The 25,450-nt window shown below is 38.7% G+C and overlaps 2 protein-coding genes across 9 annotated transcripts; both read left to right on the forward strand.

Moving 5' to 3' along the window:
• Positions 1–235: 235 nt before the first annotated feature.
• Positions 236–19,505, forward strand: BNIP2 (BCL2 interacting protein 2). Of its 7 annotated transcripts, none has more exons than XM_068410217.1 (13): positions 236–331; positions 3,415–3,552; positions 4,062–4,240; positions 4,973–5,040; positions 6,165–6,332; positions 8,233–8,409; positions 9,053–9,155; positions 9,475–9,606; positions 10,179–10,265; positions 10,403–10,501; positions 11,965–12,000; positions 14,563–14,607; positions 18,822–19,505. In XM_068410217.1, exons 5-13 carry the CDS (start codon positions 6,197–6,199, stop codon positions 18,928–18,930), a joined length of 924 nt encoding a protein of 307 aa, XP_068266318.1. In that variant the 5' UTR covers positions 236–331; positions 3,415–3,552; positions 4,062–4,240; positions 4,973–5,040; positions 6,165–6,196; the 3' UTR covers positions 18,931–19,505. The 7 variants fall into 7 exon arrangements, with proteins under 7 accessions (XP_068266318.1, XP_068266312.1, XP_068266314.1 ...); XM_068410211.1 differs by having other exon boundaries at positions 4,062–4,192; XM_068410213.1 differs by lacking the exon at positions 18,822–19,505 and adding an exon at positions 17,722–18,815 and having other exon boundaries at positions 4,062–4,192.
• Positions 19,506–20,096: 591 nt separating this feature from the next.
• Positions 20,097–25,052, forward strand: GTF2A2 (general transcription factor IIA subunit 2). 2 transcript variants are annotated; one of them, XM_068410310.1, is made up of 5 exons: positions 20,097–20,186; positions 20,824–20,961; positions 21,481–21,585; positions 22,912–23,038; positions 24,736–25,052. In XM_068410310.1, the coding sequence occupies exons 2-5, from the start codon at positions 20,890–20,892 to the stop codon at positions 24,759–24,761; spliced, it is 330 nt and encodes a 109-aa protein (XP_068266411.1). In that variant the 5' UTR covers positions 20,097–20,186; positions 20,824–20,889; the 3' UTR covers positions 24,762–25,052. The 2 variants fall into 2 exon arrangements, with proteins under 2 accessions (XP_068266411.1, XP_068266412.1); XM_068410311.1 differs by lacking the exon at positions 20,097–20,186 and adding an exon at positions 20,372–20,713.
• Positions 25,053–25,450: the final 398 nt, after the last annotated feature.

Genomic DNA, 25,450 nt, shown 5'->3' on the forward strand with positions numbered 1-25,450 from the left:
CCATTCCCGCCGCCGCCGGCCGTCAGAGAGGCGCGAGCCCTCCTCACGCGCTCCCAAAGGCCGCCCGCCCTCGCCCCGCCGCGCCCCGCGCGCGTGCGAGGAGGGAGTGCGCACGCGTCAGCCGCCCGGAGGCGTGGGGCAGAGGCGCTATTTCGCGCATGTGCGTGAGCGCTCCTGCCCCCCCCGCGGAGAGGGGCCGTCATGTGAGTCCGGCGGCGTATGCGCTTCCGGGTCAGCGGGGGCGCGCAGCGGAGCGGGCCCCTTCCGCGGCGGCGGCGCGGGCCAGGCCGCGGCCCGTCCCGTTCCCCACCGTCCGTCACTCTCCCGCCAGGTACGGTCGTGGAGGGGGCGATAACGGCGAGCCGGAAGCCTTGAGCCGCGGCCCGGCCGGGCTGTGCAGGCGCAGGGCGGGGCCGCGGCCCGGCAGCCCGCCGGTGCGCGAGGGGCGGCGGGGCTTCGTCAGGAGCCCTCGGGCTCTGGGGACCATGCCGAGCCTGGCGGGGACGGCTGCCGCCCTAGCCGGCGCTCCCCGGCGGCGAGCAAGGACCGCCTGCGCGCCTGGGCTGCCCCGCGTGGAGCGGAGCGGGCTCGGCCGGCGGCCCCGCTCGGCCGAGCTGGCGGCTTCCTCCGCGGAGCGCGGCCTCGGCGTCGCTTCCTGCGGCTGGCGGCCGGCGCTGGGAGCGGCAGGGGGAAGAGTTGTCAGCACGTAAATGTTAAACGTGAAAGTCGCGTCCCCTGCCCCGGTAAGGGTAGTCACACCAGAGCAGCACAAGCTTCAGCCTTATTCTCCCTAACGAGGTTGGGGGAGACGGAGACTATTTTTTTTCCCCCTTTCTCTTGTGTGGCTGAAAGCGAGTGGGTGTGTGTGAGTGGAATAACTTTCTGATGTAGGTTTAGCAAATGCCCGGTATAGAGCTATGTCGCACAAGTTAGAGTTGCTTTCTAGTACCTTTTAGCTCCTCATTTCCAGCTACTGATGTAATACACGAAGTAGTAATTGATTATTTCTGATTAACTTGTATTCGTATTTAAATCCTACAAGGGAATATTGATTATATTTAGGCAGGGTATAAATTCCTTTTGGCTGTTGTCTGACAAGTTAGTATTTACCTTTAAATGAATCTCAGTGATTCAGAAATTCAGATCCTTCTATTGCTCTCGATGTGGAGTTTAAAGTAGTATCCTTGGAGATGAAAGCAAGAGCGTTCTCAAAAATCTTCTCTTTTAGCTGGCTGGTTTCTCTGTGCTTTGATGCTGAGAGAAGGGAGTAAAAGGAGACAAATAATTGACTTGTTATTAATGAAAGTCCTTGCATCACCTCATTATGTGAACTTGCAAGTGATAAAGTTTGGATGTTCATCTTCAGATCTGAGAGTTGGTTTCTGGGGTCATGGCTAGTGTGGCTACGTGGGGTTATAAAAACATAAAGAAATTATAGCGAGCTGCACCATGTGTATGTGTATTCCAGAAAATATATCTGTGCCTTACTTTTGGCTTGCTGTAAAATCAAGTGTGAAAAATACTCTTAGAGGCACCTCTTTAATGCCTGGAACCTGGAATTCACTTAACTAACACTCAGTTAATGTTTTTGTTGAAATGGTGAAGGTGAAATGTAGAAAAAAGTAAGTGAGCCTTTTTTTGAAGTTGACTGTCTTAGTGTATCAAGTTTACCTCAGTGTAATGCAGTACATGCAGGTCAGAATTGCTTCTGCACTGAAATGCTGTACCTCTGAAATTAACAGATGTTACTTTGTGTTTGGTATTCTTCAAAAGTGCCATGAGAAAATTGTTCAAGTCTTGGAACAAAGCCATACTTGAAACTGCCGTTGTGGGAACTGTCTTGTGAACGCAGTGCAGGCGAGGTCAAGAGTAGCATCTTACAGCCACGAGCACAACGCCAGTGATAGGGTTGGTTTGTGGTGGTGTTTTTTTTTTTTTCCACTCTCGGTTTTCTTCGTTTCTTCATCTGTCCCTTAAGAATAAAGTCATCAATTTAGATTTTCTTTTAAGTATAGTGTGTGTCTGTTTATAGTGAACTGTGTATTTGCATCAGATGGTCCGTTCCATACTGGTTGTAACCACTGTATTCTCTTGACTGCATAGAGTACCTTGTGAAACTTCTCTTGCTTCATCTCAGTGTTCCAGAACAAATGCGTAAAAAACTATGCACATATTCACTGTTAATACTGATCAAAATAGGGTCTTATTGCGGCGGGCGGAAAAGAAGGCTCGGACTCTGAGACCGAGGATGCAAGGGCCTGAAGCCGAAAGGCCTAAGGCTTTTTTATTGTTATTCTGCTACCCTATTTAACTGCTACAATGCAGGAGCCGGACTATGCAGTTCAAGATGACATCAACATTCACACGCTAAGCACTCATCACCCATTCTGGGAAGAGCCACAGTGTTCTGGGCTCAAAACATCAACAGCCATTCATTGTTTTCAGCTCTGTGTTCAGAACTGACCTTCAACACATGTTTACTTCTTTCATGCCTCAAAAGGCCCTGTGAACTGGTCTTGGCTCCTTTATCTTAGAAGCAAGCAAAAACTATTCTCAATGCAGTGTTCCCAAGCAAACCCTCTGCTCCCCAAGTAAAGCACAACTGTTTGCAGGCTGATGGTCTTCCCCATCTTATCCCCAAGCAAGTATTTAAAATTCATTGTTGCAAACACTCAGCGGTTCAGTACCCAGGAGAAACTGTATGCTGAGAATATCAACATCTTAATGAAAGAGAGGACGTTTCATGAGGAGAGTCATATGATTCAAACAGCATATTGGTCAAAAAGGACAAATAGAGGGAGAGCTGGAGGACAATTGCTAGGGGCAACTTCTTGGAGATTGTGTGCACAGGCACATACTGCCAGCAGCTGAGCGGTGCAGGGGCTGAACAATTCAGACAAGGAGAGTCTGACCCTTAAGAGGAACTAGTTTGTTACCTTGTAGAAATTTTATTTCAATTTCCTGGGTGAGGGAAGCAGGCGAATGTCAATAAAATAAGCTTAAATTTTCATCATTAGTGTTTAATTTGTTTCTGGTACTGCAGTTTTAAAAAAAAAATTAAAAGACTGGGGGTTTTTGTATCAATTAGCTTGTGTAGTGTAGCTTTAAGCATCACAGGGCATTTTAAAGTCAGTCTGTGATTGTAATCAGGTCAAGAGAAGAGAAATTTACATTTGTCCTGAAAGGTGATCCTACAGAACAGTAAGTGTAACTTCTTCCTTTTTAGCCACCTAAAAAATAAATTGTTTCTCCAGCTTAATTAGCAGTATGATTGCATTCAAACTTTGCACTTGCTGGTGTTCTGTGTTAATTGCTTCTTTGGATTTAAAAATATCATTCGGTTTCCTGCTTTGATTAGTGTTGATTTTCATAACATCTTCATTGATAAGTTTACCTGTTACTGCCAATCTTTAGAGCCAGTGCAGCCAAGACTTTGAACTGACTTGGACTTCTATGTGAGCAGAATGGTTTAGTGTGTTCCCTTATTGGCGATTCCTTGTTGCTGGTGATGGGTGAGCCTGAAAAAACACAGCTTGACTTGCATATCACAGGGTGAGTTCTCTGAAAACGCATTCTGAAATAGTTATCTTTAAAGTGTTTGTGTGTTTTGGTTGTTTTTTTAAGAACTGGGTTGTATTTTAGATCTGACCATCTGAGGTTTTTTCCCCTCAAAATAGACACTTATTCAGCATCTCCTATAGATTCTAGAGAGCTGTCAGGTTTCTTACAGTTTGGATTGAACTGGTGTAATCCTAAATGATAGATCAGGTTGCTCAGGGCCTTAATTTTAACTGAGAGGTTGATCCTGCTTGAGCAGGGCATTGGACTACATGAGATCCCTTCCAACCTAAATTATTGTATGATAAACCATTTCAATGGTTTGTATGGTTTTGTATGAAAAAAACCAAAATGGAAACAAACCATAAACTTTTCCTTGGTTGGTTGTTTGTTTTTTTTTTTCCTGCATAATACCTCAACTTGGTGATAAGTGAAAGGATGTGTTGCAAGGATGGGAATTACAATAGTATTGAACACTAGTATCTTCTGTTATGTTCCTGCAGCTCCTCTTTAGCCCACTGTCCTGAAGACGGGAGGTTCTGGCTGCTCAGGAGTCTGTATTAGCAACTCAAGTTGGCTAGAGAATGGAAGGTGTTGAGTTTAAGGAAGAATGGCAAGATGAAGATTTTCCAAGGTTTTTAATTTTATTAAAAGTAATTCAAACAAAAGCATAACATCCAGAGTAAGCCACCTCTTTATCTTCGTGGTGAACTAACACTCAATAATCTTGAAGCAATTTCCATTAATATAGTAGTCTTGAAAAGGTTTTGTGGCATGTTTCTTTATGGTCTGTAAAGGGATCATTTCATGTATAAGTTAAGTAATACAGGAATGCCACTGTTACTAAAGTGAAAATTTGTAAGTTTGGCTTTGTTTGTTTTCTGTGGTAATCTTTTGCAACTACATTGTTTGCATATTATTACCAATGTCTGAAGGCCCAAATATTTCATTAAGCAACATTTCTGAGCAAAATTTTGCACGCTTAAGAATGCTAGTGGTGCTTAGGCCTACAAAGAAACCAAAACAGCTGACTTCAGAGGCATTCTGTAATAACATGACTAAACTATTTCTGTAATGTATTTAATGTCAAATTTTCTCAAGCAAGAATATGACAAGTTTTCTTAAGGATGACCCACACTAGTAGCAACCGGTATTTTGGTGTGTGTCACAACCGGTATTTTGGTGTGTGTCACATCGACAGATGGTCACTTGAATGCTGTAAGGGAATTTTCTGCTACTTTGGTGCTTTGTTTACTAAAAAGCTTGAACTTAGGCTATAAGTAAATTTAGTTCAGTACTATCCCAGTGGTTTTTTTTTTAGCAGTGCATAAGTCTAAATATTTGGCATTTAGCTGGCTATTTAGAAAAGAAAAAAAAAAGGTTTTGTAACAATAGTTTCTACTTTGTGTGCCAGGCCCCTGCCAGAGGATGATCCTGTTGAGTCAGATATATTGGCTGCAGCTGGAACAGAAAGTGAAGCTGGTAAGAATGTTCCACTCCAGTCAAGCTGGCTGCTTCCCACTTAGATGGCTGTTTTAAAGGTCCATTTTGTTTTAGGGTATTGGGTTTTGTTTTGTGTTTTTTTTTTTTTTTTTAGTCAGGCTTGAGGAAACAGCATTCTAAATGACATTTTTGTATGTCAAGGGTATTGTAAACATCTTCTCTAGAAAGGAAAGAGTTTCGGAATAAAATATGAGACTGCATCCTTCCTTTGGACAGACATGTCCAGGTAATCCTGGACAAAAATGAGTTACTGCACTCACTTCCTGACCTGTCTTAAAATCTTGGTTCATTATTTGGCTTCTGTGCATCAGTTAAGGCCTGCCTTAATTTCGTTCCAAATTTCAGACCTTTGTGGCCTTTTAAGAACTTTGCGTATCCGAATGGTCAGAGGGGAAATAATACAGATGGAGTTTTTTTTACATTTTTAAATTTTTTGGATCTTGTCTGTCTGCTTTAGTTGTGCCATTTCCAGTGCTGGATCAGTCATTTTATTTTATTCCCTGCTTTCAGCTCCTGTCTAAATCACACAACTATTTGCCTCGTGTCTCAAAGCATGCTGTGTATTCACCTAATAGTTTCTTTAATTTTCTGTCCTCACTGTTGTCTGTCAGCTTTTTTTTTTCTTTTTTGGCAGCTTGTATATTATTTTTTATTTCATCAAAGATGGTTATGATGTTACCAATACCTAACAAAAACAAGGGCTAGGGACATGAATCCATTGCCTTATTTGCAAGACTTATTTAGTATAATATCTAGAACAACTCGCAGTACACTTTCATATAGCTACCATGGGTAATAGTTGCTTAGGGGGTGGCAGCACTTCAGCTTTTCCTTCTGCAGGGAGTATGGTGATCTGCTGCTGTGATCATAGTGTATATGCAATCTGGGTAAACTTATGGTCTTGAGGACTTGAGAATTTTAGCTTTCAAGTGTTGTTCTTTTTACCCTGTGTTTAATTCTTATTCCAAAGATACATTGTTTTAATTATTGGCATTAATTTACAATGCATTCTGAGAAAGCACTATGCTGTTCTGTCTTGTTAATGTGCCTCTCTAAACTCGCTTTAGCTTTGAAAATAAATAATTTGCTTTTTTTAAATACAGAGGTTAATGGAACCAAAGTGAAGAAGAAACTAATGGCTCCAGATATTAGCTTAACTTTGGATCACAGTGAGGAATCTGTTTTGTCTGATGACTTGGATGAGAGTGGAGAGATTGATTTGGATGATTTAGATACTCCTTCAGAAAATAGCAATGAGTTTGAATGGGAAGGTAAGTATTTTGTTATGTTTTGCCCTAAAATATTTCTATTTTGTTATGTGCTGGTCAACAGTTTTTCATGTGAAAAACTCAGTATTACAATATGACTCAGTATTACAAGAGGAAAAATATACTGGGAGTGATTAGATTACAAATTGGAAATAGGTGCAATGAATTTTTAAACAGCAAATCAGACTTTGACTGATTAGTAAACAGGCAACATAATAATAGCTGTAATTCCAGGTAAACTTAAGTGAATGTTGTTAAACACCTGTAAGACTCAAAGTCATGGAAAATCCTCTCTGTTGCAGTATGTTTTTAAGAACCAACCTGGGGAAAAAAATATCAAAGGTGTTTTACACGTATTATAGATCGGCTTTAAATGGAAGTGAACCATTTAAAGGGATATAGATTATAGATTAGCTAGTCAGAAATCAATTGATTGCAAGCCTTTGTGTTTAAGGAGGACTGAGTGGTATTTTTAAAAATATTGAGTAACACCTGATCTCGTATCTTACTGTGGTGAGAATGGCAATAGGTCAGTAGCCTTAGAGTTTGCATGCTTTCCTGATTGACTGGAAGTGGTAGAAGAGTCTCTATTTTGTGTCAAGGAATTCTGAAGTGACTTGATAGGAAGTTAACTCAGCTATAGCCACACTAGCAATGATCTTAATTTTAAGAAATTAATATATGCTTCATTTATTCTTATAGACAAAATCTGGAGATTCTAACAGTTTTTATTTGAGGTAAAAAAGTTCTGTGTAGGAGTTAAAAGCACAGGTTTTAAACTTGCAGTTTAATTATGTTTTAAGACCCTTTTATGTAATCCAAGAACTGTTGTGTTGATCAAACAGTTAGTCTTTAACTTCTGTAAACTTCATGACTTAAGAATGTCTCTAAGTAAACTCAGGTTGTTTTTTTTTTATTCTGCAAGTAAAATAATTTTAATTCCTGAGTAAATGGGAAGCTCTATTTTCACTGTTACATATGAAACACTACCTGTTCTTCATTCCAAGATAGCTTATAAATGGAGAAAGAAACACTCTTTAGAATAAAAGGGGTTTTAAAAAGCTAAAGACATATTGCAGGTGAAGTTTTCATAACAGAGACTGTGGGTTTACCTGTGTAAAAGGGTTTTCATCTTTTTAGTGAAGAGGAATTCATATTTAGGGTTAGTTTTGCAATGATGCGAAGGAAATGTTCCAGATGTTTGTGCCTTGTTTTTAAAAGTGGCTGAAAGGGTTTCTGTCTTTTCTTCCTTTAATGCTGCTGCCTTCATTTTCCTGGAAGGATAGTTTCAATTAACAGCTTTGTCTTGGGAACAGACAACTAACTTGCAGTAGGTTTTTCTCGCTTTGGGTAAGGTCTATGCAACAAAGTCAAGAATCATAATTTATTTGAGCAAATCGCTTTACAGATTGCTGTGAGCATAAATTTCATATATATTGATTACACACATGTGAATTAGATTTAATTTCTAATAGAATTACCTGCATGTCTGCTTGCAAGGTACTGTCAATGTTCTAAATCATGCTTTTATGTAAATCTGTGATCAAGCAGCCTGTGTAATTATCACTGGAGTTAACCACTTTGTCTATTTTGGTGAGATTCATCAAGGTCTGTGTTCTGAAAGCCTACAATTAAATAGGCTTCCTACATGAACAGAAGTTTGTCATGTACTTTAACATAGAAAATTACACTCAATGGATAACTGCCAACATAGAGTATTTTGATAAAATATGACACTCATGAGATCCAATTTTGTAATGATTGAAGGAACTAAGTCAGCTGATATGTCTGACTGGCTAAAGAATATTAAAATAGATTAGATAGCAAAGTGGTTAAACTGTGTTATAATTGTTACCATACATGGTATTCACAATGAATCTTGAACATGTTTTAACTTTGGCAGATGATCTTCCAAAACCAAAAACTACTGATGTAATTAGGAAAGGATCACTTACTGAATACACTGTGGCAGAGGAGAAAGATGATGGTCGACGCTGGCGAATGTTTAGGATTGGAGAACAGGACCATAGGGTGGACATGAAGGCAATTGAACCATATAAAAAAGTTATCAGTCATGGTGGTAAGGATTAGTGATGTGCTGAGGGGAACTGTTGAGAAACTACTTCTTTTAGCTGAGTTGGGGTGGCACAGGAAGAGTTTTGGGAATAAAGACTCATGCAGTGATTCATTTGTTGCAGTATTAAGGCATATGGTTGATATAATATTTTTCCCCTATTAAACTAAAGTTCAAAAATGTACACATGTTCAGATGAAGCTACTAAAATGCACATATGTGATAAGATGTACATACCTGTTCTACAGTGTCAGTGATACCAGTATAATTTCTTGGTTTTAAGAGCGTTGAAAGCATTAACTGTAGATCTACTAACGCATAAATCAATTTAATGACTCTTCCCAGCAGCCTGTGGAGTTTAGTTTGGAAGAAAATTTGACTATGTAGAATGTTAAATATACTGAGATGTTGATTGTAGGTACAGCATTTGGTTTACATCAACTTCAGTGATTTCTTTAGAAGTAGACAAACTTGAAAAAGAAATCTTGAGGTTTTCTGTAACTATGAATCCATCCATATAGAATAGATGTTTGTAAATCTCTTTAAGGTAAATAATGAAAAAGCTTACTGAATGTGCTTGACTTTGTGTAAATGTAGTCACTGTATAGTCACCTTTGTCACTACTGCTGCTTTTTTCTTTGTTTTTTAGGTTATTATGGTGATGGGTTAAATGCCATTGTTGTGTTTGCAGTTTGCTTTATGCCTGAAAGCAGCCAGCCTAACTACAGATACCTAATGGACAATCTATTTAAGTAAGCCATCATCTGCCTCTGAATACTGTCTTAATTTCACATTGTGAAAATTAGCGTTTTAATGTAAGGGCAATTATTTCTCTCTCTCTCTCTCTTTTTTTTTTTTTTTTTTAAATGAAGCTTTTTATATTTCAGATGAGGGAAAGGGAACAAATAGAAAAGCAACTACATCTGCTTCCAGGGGAAGGAAAAGTATGATTAGATGTTGCTCAACACTGTTGCCAACTCTGTATTTTTTTAAATATATTTGAGCACTACTAGGAATTACTTTAATATCCCCAGATCTTCACTTGAAAGTTTTCTTTGCTTGTCTCTGCAGGTATGTTATTGGCACTTTAGAGCTGCTAGTAGCAGAGAACTATATGATAGTTTACCTGAATGGTGCGACAACACGGAGAAAAATGCCAAGTTTAGGCTGGCTTAGGAAATGTTACCAGCAAATTGATAGAAGGTAAGAAGCTCTGCAGTGTTTTCTTACAATATTCACATGCTCAGTGATATACTTATTTAGGAAAAACTGCTGTTTAATGTGGTGTCTGGTACCTACTGGTTAAGATTTAATTAAGCAAATTACTAGGTGTATTGAAAACCTCTTCCTAAGCTAGACAGTGTGGAATAATGGTACAAGCATGCCTGGTATTTTGTTTTGTTTTTGTGAAAAAAGTGTTAGAATACTGAATACTACTGTTACCATGTAGAATATCCTTAAAACTACATGTGATAAGGTAATAAGGTCCTTTGTGAACCACTTCATCATTAGTTGTGTGACAAGATTCAAAGAAACTTCTCTTTGGAATGTTATCTCCTTGTCATTGTCAAACTGTTACTATATCTTGAATTTTGACTATACATTTGTGTGGTATTTTTTCTTCTGGCTGATGGTAATTTCTAATAATGGAATGTCAAAATACTAGGTTTATGTGACAGTTGTGCTTGCAAAAACATACTTTTTGTATATTAAAAAGCCTCTTGTCATGCTGCCTTTTTGTTTTAGTAATTATGTCTGCTGTTTGAATTCTTCAGGTTGAGGAAAAATCTGAAATCATTAATCATAGTTCATCCTTCTTGGTTCATCAGAACACTTCTGGCCATCACAAAACCTTTTATTAGGTAATATTCTGGAAGCTGCTTCTTTTTAAAAAAAAAATTCTAACAACTGTTTACTTTAATCTTCAAAAACTGTTTTAATATTGACCTACTGAAAAATTTTTAAGTTGTAACTGTACCCTGCATTTGTTCTTCCACAGCTCAAAATTCAGCCAAAAAATTAGGTATGTCTTTACCCTGGCAGAACTAGCTGAGCTCATCCCCATGGAATACGTTGGCATCCCAGAATGCATAAAACAGTACGTTTTGTTATTCAAACATGTTCTACACTGATTGTGTTTTAGAACCGGTATATATTGTATTCAATTGTTGGTTTGAATGTAATACTTTGCATTTAATAAAACTTAATTAAACTCAGATCATTGCTATTTCTAGGAGGAGTATCCATGTTTGACCACATTGCTAACTACAGTTTGGTATGCAGTCGCACGGATAGTCAAAATGTTAATGTGTAGGAATTTTCACAGAGGGTGCCTTACGTAATTACCAAGTTATCGTGTGCGAATTAGTCTTCTAGAGACAAAGCCTTATTCCAATTGTTCTACCCCTTAGTATATTAAACTGGCTTGTGAGTGAGAAATTCTGGGCATGTTGATACTGAAGTTATTTATAGTTATCTTCAGTGTTCATGCTAAAATGTGGAACAATTTAAGTGGTCAGACACCAGTTGGGTTTGGGATTTCATTTAAAAGAAGAGCTGTGGTGGAAAAATGCTGAGCCCCTGCCCATAACAGTTCTAAAATTACTTTGGTGAAGAGGTGAAGGCAGCATCAGTGTCCTTCATTTTCTCCTCTTCCTTTGCTCCAGATATAAATACCCATTTTAATGTCAGCACAACTCTACTTTTAAATACGATGATGATACTTTTGTCAGTAGCATTTGTGGGTGTAATAATAGAGTAGAAACCATAAACTTGGGTCTTAAAAAAGCCAGATGAAAATACTAACAATTATGATGATAAATTGATCAGTCTATTAGAGGGTGTAACATATAAAACCTGTAGAGTATGCATCACAATAGGTGACCACAAACTGGGAACTCCATAAGGAAAGATGGCATAGTTTCGCTCTGTGGACAGAAGGGCACATCCACGTTGGACAAATCCCGCCTGCAAATGGCTGGTTATTGCAGTAAACATTCAGCTGGTATCAGTTGCACAACTTAACTTTTTACAAAATAGAGAAAACGCAGTGTTCTTGGGGTGGGGAAGAAAGACGTGACAACGCTGAAGCAGCCTTGTACTATCTTTAGAATATTTCTTTTACTGGGGCTTTTGAAGGGTGTGTTATGAATATTCAGGCTGTCATTCCAAGTCTTGAAAGACTCCTTTCTGTATTGATGAACATTTAACTGTTCTGCAAAGGCTGAACCTGGTTGACTTACAGAGTTAATTCTCAGACTTCAGTGGAGGATTATATGTGGCTTCAAACTTATGAATATAGACTTTAAATTTTAGTGATGGATGTTAATACTGTACAAGAAGTTGTATTGAATTCATATGTTATGTCATAGTAACTAAACCTTAATGCTTCTTGTTTAATGCTTATAAATGTTGGAGGTACAATATATTATTTCTTAATTGTATCAGTTTTGAAACAGTATGTTTCTGCAAACTGTGTTGACACTAATACCAGTTTGCAGCTTCTGTTGAATTTGGCCTTCATATGTTGTATTTACTGAAATCAAACTTTTCCTCACCAAGGTATGAAGAAGAAAAGTTTAGAAAGAAACAGAAAAGGTATATTCATATTTTGATTAGGGTTACATCTAGATAAGATGATTTGCACTGCAACTAACTCCCAGTTGATTGGCTTGCATAAAGGTATAAGCATTTGTAAATATAAACATGCACTAGTAACTAAGCTTTTATGCATGAAAGTAACTATACTCCCTGCAAGTACAGTATATCATCTAAAAGAACTCACCCTGGATGTTCAAACAGATATTTTTGAATAGTCTCTATTACTCTATTTCATGAGATGCTCACTTTTAAGGGATACATGGATTCTCAACTGAATCTTCAAGAGGCAAAAGTAGTGCTTCTGTATGAATTGATTAAATCCAGTTTCACTGTTTCTAACAAGTGACGTCTGAAGAAAGAGCTGTTTTTAGGTGCTAAGCTGTAGCTATGCATCCGCAGAGGTGCAACTCGGGAAGAAGTTCTAATATTGAATCTTGTATTTTGTATTTTTGGTATTCGCTACCTTTTTAGTTATTAACTTGCACAGATGCAATCTAAATTAGTATTTTTAGTGCTGTTTGTATTTGCAGTGCCTATCTTCCTTGCTATTAAACGTTAGATTTTCATTTTGTTAATTTTCAGTCTCCTGCTAACTATTCAAGCTACTCCAGCAGCTGATGAAATTTTTTGAATGGATATGTTATTTTTTCACTCTATCACTAACAAATGTACTGAAAGGTTTGCTACTAACTTTGCTTTTTTTTTAATTACTCTTCCTCTGTGTGCATAACTATTGAGGGGAGGCTTATTGTCTAAATTAGGTAATGGACAAAGAGAGGAACAGTGGGAGATTAAAACAAAAGGAATTTAAATTCTTTCTGAAAGCTAGCAAGTAAAGCTAGTGACAGGTGTTGAACATTCTCTAGGAATTATTCCAATTAAGTGATAATCTTGCAGTGTATAACCTGAAGTACTACGTCTGTTAAACTTAAGAAACCCTTTCAGTACATATTGAACAACAGTTCTATTTCATTTGTTTGCCCAGCGTGCACAATTTGGCCCAATTATATTGTAAGGCCCATTGTATTCAGGGTGCAAACCCAAGACATTCAAACAGTACTATAAAAACTTTTAAAAAATCTCCAGTACAACAAGCACTTTTTAGTGTCCCTGTCGATATTTTCACTTATACTACCGTCACTTCTGTAAAAAGTAGTATGTTCCTAAGTGAAACTTATGTATAGAGGAGAGATCACAGGCACTATTTGACACTGAGATTTTAATCAGGTTGAAAGCAGTTGTAGGCATTATTTATTATAATAGGGGGAAAGGAGATGTGTCGAAGTTTAGTTACTAAATTTGTTGAGGATGGCAGTAGGAATTCTTTGGCTATGTATATGAGTCACTTTGGAAGCTAGAATATGATACACTTCTATGGATTTCTGTTGTCAGCTGTATGTTTATGCATAGCTTTGCATTAGCTTACCATATTTTCTTATGCTTTCTGCGATTAGTCCTGTAAGTCATGTCAAAACATGCTTTCCTAAGGTACTGCAGTGAGGACAGGGATGAGTTGCAGCTACATACTGTGCAGGTGAACTAGGACTGTTGCTTCTAGACAACACTACTCCAGACCTATTGGGTGCTTATGTGCTAGGTTCAGTTCTTACAGCTGAAAAAAAAAACCAACCTGAAACTTGCCTTCCCTTTTTATGGTTCATGGCCTAGAAGAGCTGACATTGTTTTTATCATTTTGAAAAACTGACTGGTTATAGTTTGAGAGACTGGACAGGTAGGTTAGACAATTACGTTGTCAGAAGACAAACTTGACCTTAGCCTCTCTCACTTTGGAACTGGTGTTGGTTTTAAAATCAATTTACCTCCATGCACAACTTATTTTCCAGAAGATATAGTTAAGACTGTAGCTTTTTCTTACTGTAAAGAGGAAAAGCGCAACTTGTGAGGACTGTCAACCATCCATTGGTTTCTGCAAAGCAATATTTTATTTGCTAGTCCCAAGGCAGATATAAAAAAAAAAAACAAACAAAAAACCACACAAACAAAAAACCAGTTTTAGCAGCATGATGGTGAATTTTTCCTGGGAAATTACAAGAGTCTTAGAACTTAACAGAAAACATATTGCAGTTAAAGAGCCACTTAACTTTTGTTGATTCAACTAGTGCTGTTACCTTCTTGGCTTAATTACTATAACATTAAAGGTAATTCTGTGCTTATTCTGCAGTGTATGAATTCATCAAAGTTGTAGTGCTTGTACTCCTGCTTGCATTCATTAATAAAAGCACAGAACCTGCTTTTTTCTTCTGTAGTCAAACTTCACTTGCACTTTTCAAATGCTTCTTTTCAAATGCTATGGTTATTTAAATGGTTTCTTAATAATTTTAATTTCTAGGGGGAGGTAGGAAAATATATTTTATTGAATGCAGTCACAATGCTTTTTTAAAAAAAAATCTTAATTTAGTATTTATTTACTAAAACTTTTTCTATGTAAAAGCTTTGTGTTTTCATGTTAAGATTAATAGTCTTTGCTTAATATATGAGCTATTAAACTAAACTACTTCTTAACATGGTTTTAATTTTACTGCTTTCTTTGCTAAGCAGAGTTGACCAAGAGCTGAACGGAAAACAGGAGCAGAAAAGCGAACAGTAAGTTTGGAGTCCAAACAAGGCTGAAGAATATGCAGATGGAATGATGCTATTTTTGCTCCATTTACAATGCATTCTCTGTGTGTGTATATATTATATAACCTGTTGCAAAAGGTGCTTAATTTCTTTGGACAAGCACACAATGGACTGCTTACTGCTGTATTGGTTTGTCTTGACTTTAATAGCTATGTTTATGTAATCATTTTATACTGCTAAATGTCAAAGAACCTTATGTTTGCAGAAGATGTTCTTGCAGTTGTTTATCTAAATGATGCATGTTCTTCAGTAAAATATTTATATACCTAAATGTTAAAGGAAAGAGATAATATATATTTTTATGACTGAGCAATATATTGTGTGTACCTGCTGAAGGAATTCATTTGCAGGTAGACAAGGCCCTAAGTTACTTCTTGTTATTGTATAAATCTGTTTTGCTGTAAATGGTCAAGTGCATTTCTTTGTTGTCACAGAAACCTTTAATTTGTTTGGATATTAACAATCACATAATGTAGTCTTTCACAAGTGTGGAGATCTTTATTTTTGTTCACATACCTAATACAAGCAGTACTCATTTACCTCACTAGAGTGAGCCTGAGCTTTGCTGTCTTTTAGTCCATTGTTCAGGATGCAGAACTGCAGTTCTATGAACTTCAGTCTGTTGGCCAAAGGGTTTAAGCCTAAGCCACAATAGAAGCGGAACTGTTTGAATGACTAATAAGATATCAGACCTTTCTCAATTTAAGTTGCGAATTTAGATTCTGCTTCAGTAAATCAAGGCTATCTCAGCTACCAGTAAGGAATGAGTTCATTGCAGTTCTTCCTGGATGAGTATCAGTTGTCACCAGTAACAACTCTGGTCATACTCAGTAGAGCTTGGGAGTTACATAGATACTCTAGCTGTAACATGAATTGTTTGCAGAGGTATGGAGAGTCTTATGCTACCTGTGTCATCCTTGTAGATGAAACACCCATTTCTAAAGCTTTTAGTCTGGCACATGATACCAGCATTAATTTCACTTTTTTAAAAAAAAAAGGTAATTTAAAGGATGGGGTTTTTTTTTCCTCTTCACAATGGTAGTAAACTTGTGTCTGTAAGAGGTGTTCTTGGACACATAACTAGTGTTTATAGGTTTATCAGGGCAACAATAATGCACTGGTTGATATGTTGTAAAAGTTTGTAATATCTTTTGATAATCATTGCTGTTTCCCTGTAAGGACAGGTGCGAGCAAATCCATTTGGGAGTTGAGCAATATAATATCGTAGCAAATATATTAAATCTTCACTTTTGGTTTTTATTGTGCTCAAAATTTTGTCTTAATGCCAAAAATATCAGTTCTCAATTATATTAAAAGTTAGTGTTATTCAGTTCTCTTATTTAAAAAAGATAAGGTTGCGTTCAACCGGGTTACTACCTGACACTGATAAATAGCAGTCAAGAGAGAGTTCCATGGTCAAGACTTATTACCAATTAATCTACTGTCTCTAATGATAAACATATAGACTCTGAGAGCACATTCATGTCAGATGAGGGCAAATTGCCCGTATCTCCGGGAGTTTTAAGTCTGCAATTCAGAGACTTTCATCTCAGGATCTAGGGACTTCTGTTACAGTAGCTTCTGTATCACAGTTTCAAAGGGATTAATATGCAGGGTGTTTTCTTTCAACAGGCAATGTTAATTTCAAGTTGCCTTGTCTCCATTTCATCTGGTTTGGATCTTGCTCTGAAAGCAGAACACAAATGTGAACAGTTTCTTGGGGCTGTCTTATTTCCTGCTTCAATTTCGATGTTGACCCAGATTAATGTAAAGTTCCAGTCAGTTAATTGGACACTTATAGCCTGTTTACTTCTGATACTTTCACAGGGCAGTGTGTATGAACATGCAAACCTGTAAACCTTCTTGATTTTTACTGATTCTCTCTGTATCCTAAGCTAGATACTAAGCATTCTAATCATCTCATTTCAAATTTTTCCTAATTAAAAAAAGTATTTTTCTCAGTAAAATCATATTCTTAGTGGAAGGATTGTAGTTCTGTATGTCCTGTTGCTTCCCATGTGTATAGTGCAGTGCAGAGTAGCCAGGCCTCTGTACAGGCCATAGTATCAAATGATGGGATTGTTATGGCTGTCCTTCCTGGTGGCTGAGTGATTCTACAGTTTCATGCTGCAATAGTACTGTTTCTTTTGGAAATGTGTATGTGCTTACCTAACGGTTTATTTCTCTAGTATAAGTTTTTGTGAATCAATATACAGCACAACTGTTCTTCTGTCCCTAAAGATACACAGTTTGAGAAACAGGTGTACTAAAGAATTACTCCCCTCTGACTTTTTGCAGCTCATCATTTAATGGTGAGATGGATGTTTACAAAAAGCAAAGAGGTCCCAAAATTATCTTGAACACAAATGGGTGACTTCTTGTCAAACTTAACGTTTTTTAAATCTAGAAAATAATATATTTTAATATTTAAAAACATGGAAATTTTGAATGTCATACTTTAATAAAAGTTATTTCAAAACCTGAGTCACTTTGTGATAAGATGCAGTATTGTAGGGAATTCACCTACACTGGTGAATGGCACTTCCTTCTAAAAGTAAAACTGATGTTGCTAGAATGCAGTTTGAGCCCTATCAAGATAATTTCATGAGTCACTAATTTTCCTTTGATTTGGAGGTCTCATTAGTTTATTTATATATATGTGGTAATAAGTCACTAGTTATTTTTTGTTATTACTGTGCACAACTGAAATAGAGATGTTTGGGCCAGTGGTCTCTCTGTGTGTGGATTTGACATTTTGTAAATTGATCTCTACAACAGGATAAGTGTTCAGAAGTGGCAAAGATATTTTGGAGAAAGTGTGATTAAAAACTGATGTGAGTAGACTCTAGACTGCTTGAACGTTCATGATATTTTGTGTAGTATGGCAAAGCCATGTTCTGTTGGGAAGCAAGAGAGGCATGTATAAGGATTTAGTGCTGAAGCCGATTGAAGTCTTTGAGGTTCTGGGATGTTAAAATGGAGAATTTTTGGTTCCAAAAAGCTTAGAACTAGTTACAATACTGTGCAACCTTGTTCATAACAATGCAGTTTAGCACATTTTTTTTCTTTTATTTTCAGTGAACAAGTGAAGAATAGTACTTCTTGCTGCGAGGAACTTTGTGCTGAGAAACAGTAGTTATATTCTGAACTGCACACAATTAGTATATAGCCTGTATTTGTTGGCATGTTTCAACCAGTTTGTTGCATCATACACTTACATGCTCTAAAGACAGCTTAAAACCTTTCAACAGTTAATTTGTGTCAGACTTCAAGATTAGATTATATGTTGGTGGTAATGGAATCTTTTATGAAATGACCTCGAAGTATGTCACAGGGAGGCGAGAGTGGCATTGGTGCCTAGTCATGTCAGCTTCACTGATGTCATCTATTGAAATGTATGTAGTTAACAGAAAATGGTGGAACTATGTCGTGAATGGGCACTTTGTAAACTGAATCTGTCACAAAGAAATAAGTTTCTTGGTGAAAAGTGTATTTCTTCGTGTCAAATTTTTGTCTGTGTATCCTATGGATTTATGCTGCATTTATTATTTAGAAAGATGGCTTAAACGCATCTCCTGTCAAAAGCTGTTGTCTTTGGAGATGACTTTAATTCTCAAGTCATTCCAGTCTTCCTCAGAAAAGTCTCATACAGGGAACACAGGAGAAGAGGGATAATAGCTTGCATGCTTTTTGTAACTGCAGAAGTCTTACAAAGCTTTTGGTGAAAATTCTTATTCAATCCTTGTTGGATGCAGGTCATTCTCTAAAGGATTTGTTTCACCAGCTGGTTGTTGGAGACGCTTGAAATAAGTGCTTTAATTATACTTTTTAAGGATACCTGCGTTTAGTCAGAATAGCACTCTGAAATTTAAGGAATAGTTAAATATTCATATTCTGAAAGACAGATTTTGCAGATTTCCTAGCTTCAAAATTGTAAGTTGAACTACATCTTTTGCCTTATCACGTCTCATTCCCTATATTGAGCTAGTAGGAAAAAAGGGCATTTGTGAAGTGAAGAGGGTGCAGTCGTGTTACAGTTTTTCATCATTCCCTTCAAGCATGACTAAGATCATTGAAATTGAAGCCATTCTTTGCTCAACTAGATATTTTTTTTTCAGTTTTGGAATTTGGACTGCCTGGATTACTCTGATTTAAACATACTGATTTTTTTTTTTCAGTATTGAAAATGATCTGAGGAGAAGCTACTGGAGTGTTTTCAAAAAGTCAAGTCCTTATCTTACCATGCTCCTTACTCTAGCTTCCTCAGCTGCTAGTTTGTATTTATGACATGGAATTCCAGATTAATAGTTACAAAAAGTATTCATGGAAGACAGATGCTTACTTTCCCAGTGGCTCTGCAGTTCTGTAGTGTTTCTCACTCAGTCATCTGAACAAAGCCTTTTTATGAAAAATAAAAGCCCGAATAGTAGGGTGCTCTACCAGTTGAATGGTAGATAGAAGGGTAAAGACATTGTCTATTAGTAGACTTTAATATGTGTGATATGGGAAATGTGCATTGTTTAACAAAATGAAGCTGCAGTAGTCGTGCAAAAACATAGGTTGTGAATTGTAGATGATATAACTGGCTTAAATTGACTATTAATATTCTTGACAGATGTGACTATTTTCCTTTGCCCCTTTAATATAAAACTATGTAAGTACAAGACTCTACACCTACCTCTTAAGAATGTTATGATCGTTTCTTTTTAAATGAGCATCTGTTTTTTGTTTGTGTTCCAAGGTGTCATGGAGTAATGTGATAAACACATTTCTGAATGGGCTAGCCATTAATACTTACGGGCAACTTTTTAATTAGAAAAAAAATAAATGCTATATGCAATAAATACCTTTGGAAAAGGAAATTTGTTTCATTTTGCTGCTTAGTGTATCGATGAGAGCCTTTTGTGATTGCACCATGCACTCCCTGTTAAAACCATGAAATTTAAATGTAATTTCCAGAGCGCTGCAGGTGCCAGTTCACTAGTCGCAGTGAAATTTAACAATGTTTCAAAGGCTTTGGGCTTTGGTTGGAGTATGATGTTAGAGGAAAATGGGTTAAGCTTTTAGCTTAAGGAGGGCACGGATTTCAGTCACGTGAAGAGGTAAAATAAACCTAAATCGGAACTACAGCCATTTTAACTGGTCGTTATTATATAATTTTAAACAGTTAAGCGTAGCCCCTTGCAGCACTAACGGATGAGGCGGGGGCTGCGCCGGGAAAAGCCGTGCGGCTCCACGTGCGCCTGCTGCTGCTGCCGCTTCCCCGGGCGCCAGGCAAGTCCCCGGCGGCTCTCCCGTCGCTCCTCCTGCCCTTGCCCCCGGGTGGCAGGCGGCTCTGCGCCGGGCCCGGCTGCTCCGCTCCCCTCCCCTCCCCTCGCGCCTCAGCCAAGCGCTGCTCCGCGGGGCGCCGTGCGGCGCGGCCCCCCGCCTCCAACTCCGCGGGGCAGGGTGAGGCCGGGCCCAGCCGCCGCCCTCGCCGTTCCGCTTCCGGGCCACGGGGCGGTCGAGGAGGGGCCCGCACCGCTGCCGGCCGCTCGGAGCGGGTGAGGCTGGGGCCGCCGGAGGGGGCTGCGCCGAGCGGGAGCCCCGGGGCTGGGCCCGGCGCGGCGGCGCTGCCTGCGCGGCTCCCCCTTCCTGCGGTGCCGGCGGGGCTGCCCCGCCGCGGGCCGGGGCCGGGGCTGGGGCTGGGGCTGCCCGCCGCTCTGGCGCGGCGACCGGCACCTTCCCCCGGGTTCGCTGGGGCCACGGGTGGCCTTGGGGGAGCGATGGGGCCCGGGGGCTGGCGCGGGCGCGGCTTAAGGCCGCTCGGTCCCCAGCGCTCCCCTGAAATTCCCGTGACGGCTTGTCTGAGCGCGCCCCCGGCGCCGCGGGGATGGGGATCGGTGTGGAAGCGAACGGGCGGCGAGTAAAGACGGCCGCGTCCCGGCGCGCCGCGCCCGGGCCTGTTGGGCACCGGGGCCTGTCGGTGTGGGCCCGGCAGCGCCGCGGCTCTCTCCTGCTGCCTGCCCCGGCGGCCCGGTTTCCCTGCCGGCCGCTAATGCCTTGTGCTCTTGAGCGCTCTTAGTTCTCGGTCAGTGTTGGCGGAATGATTTTTTAAATTCTGTTTGCTTTTGCTGTGCATTGTGCATTCAGGGTCCTGTTGTGTTTTCTGGATTGACTTTTTTCTTTTTTTAATGAGAGTGAGGACATAATAGGTGTCCAGAGCCGTCGATGATCAGGGAGGTGTCGAGCCCGTCTCGGTAAACCATGGCGTACCAGCTGTATAGAAACACCACACTGGGGAACAGTCTTCAGGAGAGTCTGGATGAGCTCATACAGGTGCGTGTGGGGTTTAGGGTCTGAGCAATTAGCTTCTAAAAAGAGAGGTTAGCTATTAAAATGGCTTAGTGGTTGCTGTATCGGGGTACTTATAGCCAATGTTTGGAAAACTTAGTGATTGACATCCAAAGCTATTAGTATTCACGTGGGAAGTCGTCTTCTTAACATTCTAGATGAAGGGAAATGTTTTATGGAAGTGGCATAATCCCCTGTTGCATGGCCCAGTTTATGAACAACCAGATTAATCTAGAACACTATAATCGATTTCCTGCTCTTCTGGTTGTTTCTAATGAATATTTATCAGAAGAAATCTTTGTGTAGCGTGGTAACACATCATTTCTTCTCTCAGAGTTAAAGTAGGAAAAAGGAAGTAAACGTAGGACTGTAACACTTCTGTAAATTGTTCTTTTAGAGATCTGCTTCACGTGAACTTTGTTTTGATGTTTTTAATTTTTATTGCATTTTTGAGTTTACTTTCAAACAACTCAGAACTTTTTTTTTTTTTTAAAACTACTTTAGTCACAGCAGATCACGCCTCAGCTGGCCCTTCAGGTGCTACTTCAGTTTGATAAAGCTATAAATTCAGCACTGGCACAACGAGTCAGGAACAGAGTTAATTTCAGGGTAAGATAACAATATATAAAAGTTCACCATGAGGTACAGTAACTAAGCATTGATGCAGAATGTTGTTAAAAGCTATGTGCTCCAAGCGATAACTCAGGAAGGTCCATTTTGATTCTGAAATAATGACTGTTCACATGTCTATTCTGTATGCAATTGTAAGGCTTATTATCTTCTTATTCTGCCAGGGATCTTTTGAAGGAATGCAGAAATCAGAAAACAGATTTGGTGGGTGGATGAAAACGGAAAGAGGGAGATGCTTTGATGGGTAGCATTGCCATCCTCAGTGTCATGCAGATGGGGAGGGAGACTTTTGCTTCTCTTAGTTTACCTAGCAGAAGTGAGATGACGCCAGATTTTCAGCCACATCTATAATGTGAAGAGAGACTAGAGAGTTGTAGATCTACCCTTATGCAACTCACTGGATCATTTTGTAGCTATTTTCTGTAGGTATCACAGAAAAATAAGTTTGTTTTTTTTCCCCAGCCAGTCACCCCAATTAATGTCAGATAGCCAGCAAATTGTTAAATGTCTGCTTGATTGTAATTTTGAGGAAAAAAACCCAAAACCAAACCAGTTGTCCTGTTAACTTATGTCCTAATACTTCCTCTACAGTCTATGCAGAACGCACTAATGAAGTGAGCTCTTGAGATTTTAGATTTTTAAACCGTATAGATATTTTAAAAAGAGCATAACTTCTTTTCTCTAGCACTTAACTTGTTTATGTATGTAACATGGTATAGAAAACTGTTCAGAATGTGTTTAGTGGATAAATTAAAAAAATGTTACTAGGAGCTTAAGTTCAAGAGTATCAGTTTAAAGTATGTGAAGATGAAGGCCAAAAGGTTTATGTATCAACATCCTCAGTAATACATCAAACATGAGGGATACCCCTTTATGTCACATAGGTCAGTTTTGTTACAATTTCTTATTTGAACTATTGCTTTATTTAAACAATTGCAGAATTCACATTTGTTATGATCACTGCTGTAAATGATTTTTCTTATGGCTCATGTTTTAAGAAATCTTTTCTGATATTGGTCCTTCATACACATTAGAAAAGTTACAAAACTTCTTAGTATATCTGTGAAGCTTCCCCTTGGATAGACTAAACGTCACTACATGGTCTTGAAAAGTTCAGCCACTGGAGAGCATTTAAGCTACAGTTTTCCTCAGAATTGCTTGCCGAGTATGTATGTAGTCAGGTTCACAGTTGGCTTTACGGCAAACCTAGTTCTAGAAGGTATGTAGGTCAGTAGATAGTAAACATCATATTTTCTGCTACTTTTGGGATGCATCCTATAGAAAATGTCTCTTGTCTTTTTAAAGGGGTCTCTGAATACATACAGGTTCTGTGACAACGTATGGACGTTTGTACTGAATGATATTGAATTTAGGGAGGTCACTGAACTTGTGAAAGTGGATAAAGTGAAAATAGTAGCATGTGATGGAAAAAGTAAGTATGGAATATGGTATAAATAACTTGAGTCACAAGACTTGATCATTTATAGAAAGCTTTGACCAAATATCTGATTAAAGTTAGATTGATTGTATTATTCAGACAAAAGTAGGGCTCTGCACTTCCTTTTACATATGATGAGAAATGAAACAAGAGCAAGCTAAATGCTTCCCTCACTAATAATCACTGAAATAAGAATGTGTTAGAGACTGCTGTACACCTGTTGTTGGGAAGTACATACTACTAGAGCAATTAGGAAGTCGGAAGTAATCTTAATTGAATTTCTGTGTGGTGATTTTTCTTGTATTAACCTGTTTGTTAGAACAGCACCATGTTTTATTACATTCACGGAGTGCTTCATCAGTCTGAGCAAGCAATTGTCCGAGAAAACTGTCTAAGCAATTGTTTGCTGGATTTGATAGTAGGGGACCTAGGCACGTGAAAAGCTTATGCAAGCATTTGCAAATAGTATTATAAGATGTATATATTGCTCAACAGGCCTACTGTATGTATACTCCTTACAGCAGTTTATGTTCCGTATCTACTTGACTGGATTACTTTTGTCATTGTTCCTTGAAATTCCTTACTGGAAAAAGTCATTTAGTGACTTCTGTGGCAAACTGGTTTATAACTTTTAAAACCAGCAATGTGGCCGAATTTCGCTAAAGAAGGGTGAAATGGTGCCACTTGTTTCATCCCCAGGGTGATGCTAAAAGGAAGAACAGAGAATGGAAAAGGCTTTATTTAAATATATCCTAAACCTCTGAAACAGGTTGTTTATGGCTTCCTGATCCTGGCATGATTACAGTGGTCACTTCAAGTTGTAGTTCTAAAGAATTGACAGAATTTATTGTTTGCTCAACTTCTGGTATTAGCCAAGCATATAATCTTACTCTGTTTTTTTGTGTGCTTATTATACCTAGTAGAGGAAACTTTACTTTCCAAGTATTAATGGTTTTCACTCTCGATAAAGCACGCAGATAAGATTTAAAGCGCTGGGTTACCTAAAGTTCCTATTAACATTACAGCCTTTTTTCCCCACGAGAAGTTGACTTGCTAAAGGAACATAGTAAACACTGACTTGTCTTTCTCCATATCCAAGTTATGTGTTTTTTCCATAGCTCTAAGAACAAGAAAGCAGTAATGGTAGTAATACCAGAAATTGCACTGGTGTTAATTGGTGCTTCTGCCAGAACTTCAGAACAGAGAATTGCTCTCAGCTGTTTTATGACGATCATGCTCATTCTTGCATCTGTTTCAAAATGCATAATAAACTATAGCCCACACTCCATAGGAGCTTGTGCTACTGGATGTGCAAAACCCCTTCTCTTTAGTATGTCATGTGATTTGGCCAGATGTGCTTGTGGCTGACTGCAGTAAACTGTGTGTCACTACAAGTTGGAGCAAAGCTTATTGTGTTTTTAATGTCTTAACAGCAAAGGATAAGTGTGCGCAACCTTGAAGTTTTGTGCTGGCTCTTTACAATGTTGCTAACTGAAGTGAAACAGTACAAGCAGTTCATGCATCCCATTGATAGCAGTGGAGGGGATTGGGTAGCTACAGAACATGTTCTAAAATGCTTGGGGAATGCTTTTGAGCTTGAGGAAGGTATTAGAGAATGGTATTGGTTCTCTAATTTATACTCGGCTGTAGTGGGGGTATTTATTACTCACGCTTTCTTTTTTCTTTCCTAGACACTGGTTCCAATACTGCAGAATGAATAGAACTGTGGTTTGTCTGCAATATTTTCTGTTAATATGCAGCACTTTCTGGAGAGAAGCATGGAAGGGGACTGTGTTCATACTTAATTCTTGTGATGCAGATGTGAGTTAATCCCTACTAGAAACTGTCACAGAATGACAGTGGAAGAAATACCTGTAGCATTTCTTCAGTTCACCTTATAGGGCATGAATACAATGTTACTTTTCTTTTTTTTTTTTTTTAATTACAAGAGATACTGTTGCCTTTTTTGTTCAAAATAATTTCTGTAATAAACTTTTATTTAAAAACTCGTGAGTGAGTGGTCATTGGAAAACTTTGTTTAAAAACAATCATTAATATAATATATTCTCCCAATGTTGTCTAAGCGTGTTTAGAGTAATGTTGCAAATGTAAAGGTCTTTCAGTTACAGGGTTCCGACTATGGTTGCACTGGTTAGTATTGCAAGAAATGGCTGTTTCAGGATGATGGAGGAGGACATCCGCAAAAGCTGAGCAGCTCTTGCTGGCCAGTATATTTGTCTGTTTGTTACTGCATCTTTCTATCTATAAATTTGTCCATTTGGTACCCTCTGCTAATAATACACTAACTCAAGTATTAATTTATTGCACAGCTAATCAAATTGCAATCATGAAACTGAGTCTCCTAAGACTTCACTACATTCTCAACAAATGTTAGTGCTGCTTGTT

Source organism: Nyctibius grandis, chromosome 11 (assembly GCF_013368605.1).
Source record: "Nyctibius grandis isolate bNycGra1 chromosome 11, bNycGra1.pri, whole genome shotgun sequence".
In the NCBI taxonomy this organism is placed as follows: Eukaryota; Metazoa; Chordata; class Aves; order Nyctibiiformes; family Nyctibiidae; genus Nyctibius; species Nyctibius grandis.

Bases quoted from the DNA above. Each gene is read 5' to 3' on its own strand.
- GTF2A2 (XM_068410310.1), top strand. From the start codon at position 20,890: ATGGCGTACCAGCTGTATAGAAACACCACACTGGGGAACAGTCTTCAG. The intron at 21,586-22,911 runs GTAAGATAACAA...GTCTTTTTAAAG, and splicing joins GGAACAGAGTTAATTTCAGG to GGGTCTCTGAATACATACAG. The intron at 23,039-24,735 runs GTAAGTATGGAA...TTTCTTTCCTAG, and splicing joins AGTAGCATGTGATGGAAAAA to ACACTGGTTCCAATACTGCA.
- BNIP2 (XM_068410211.1), top strand. From the start codon at position 4,143: ATGGAAGGTGTTGAGTTTAAGGAAGAATGGCAAGATGAAGATTTTCCA. The intron at 9,607-10,178 runs GTAAGAAGCTCT...TGAATTCTTCAG, and splicing joins TACCAGCAAATTGATAGAAG to GTTGAGGAAAAATCTGAAAT. The intron at 12,001-14,562 runs GTATATTCATAT...TTTGCTAAGCAG, and splicing joins TTTAGAAAGAAACAGAAAAG to AGTTGACCAAGAGCTGAACG.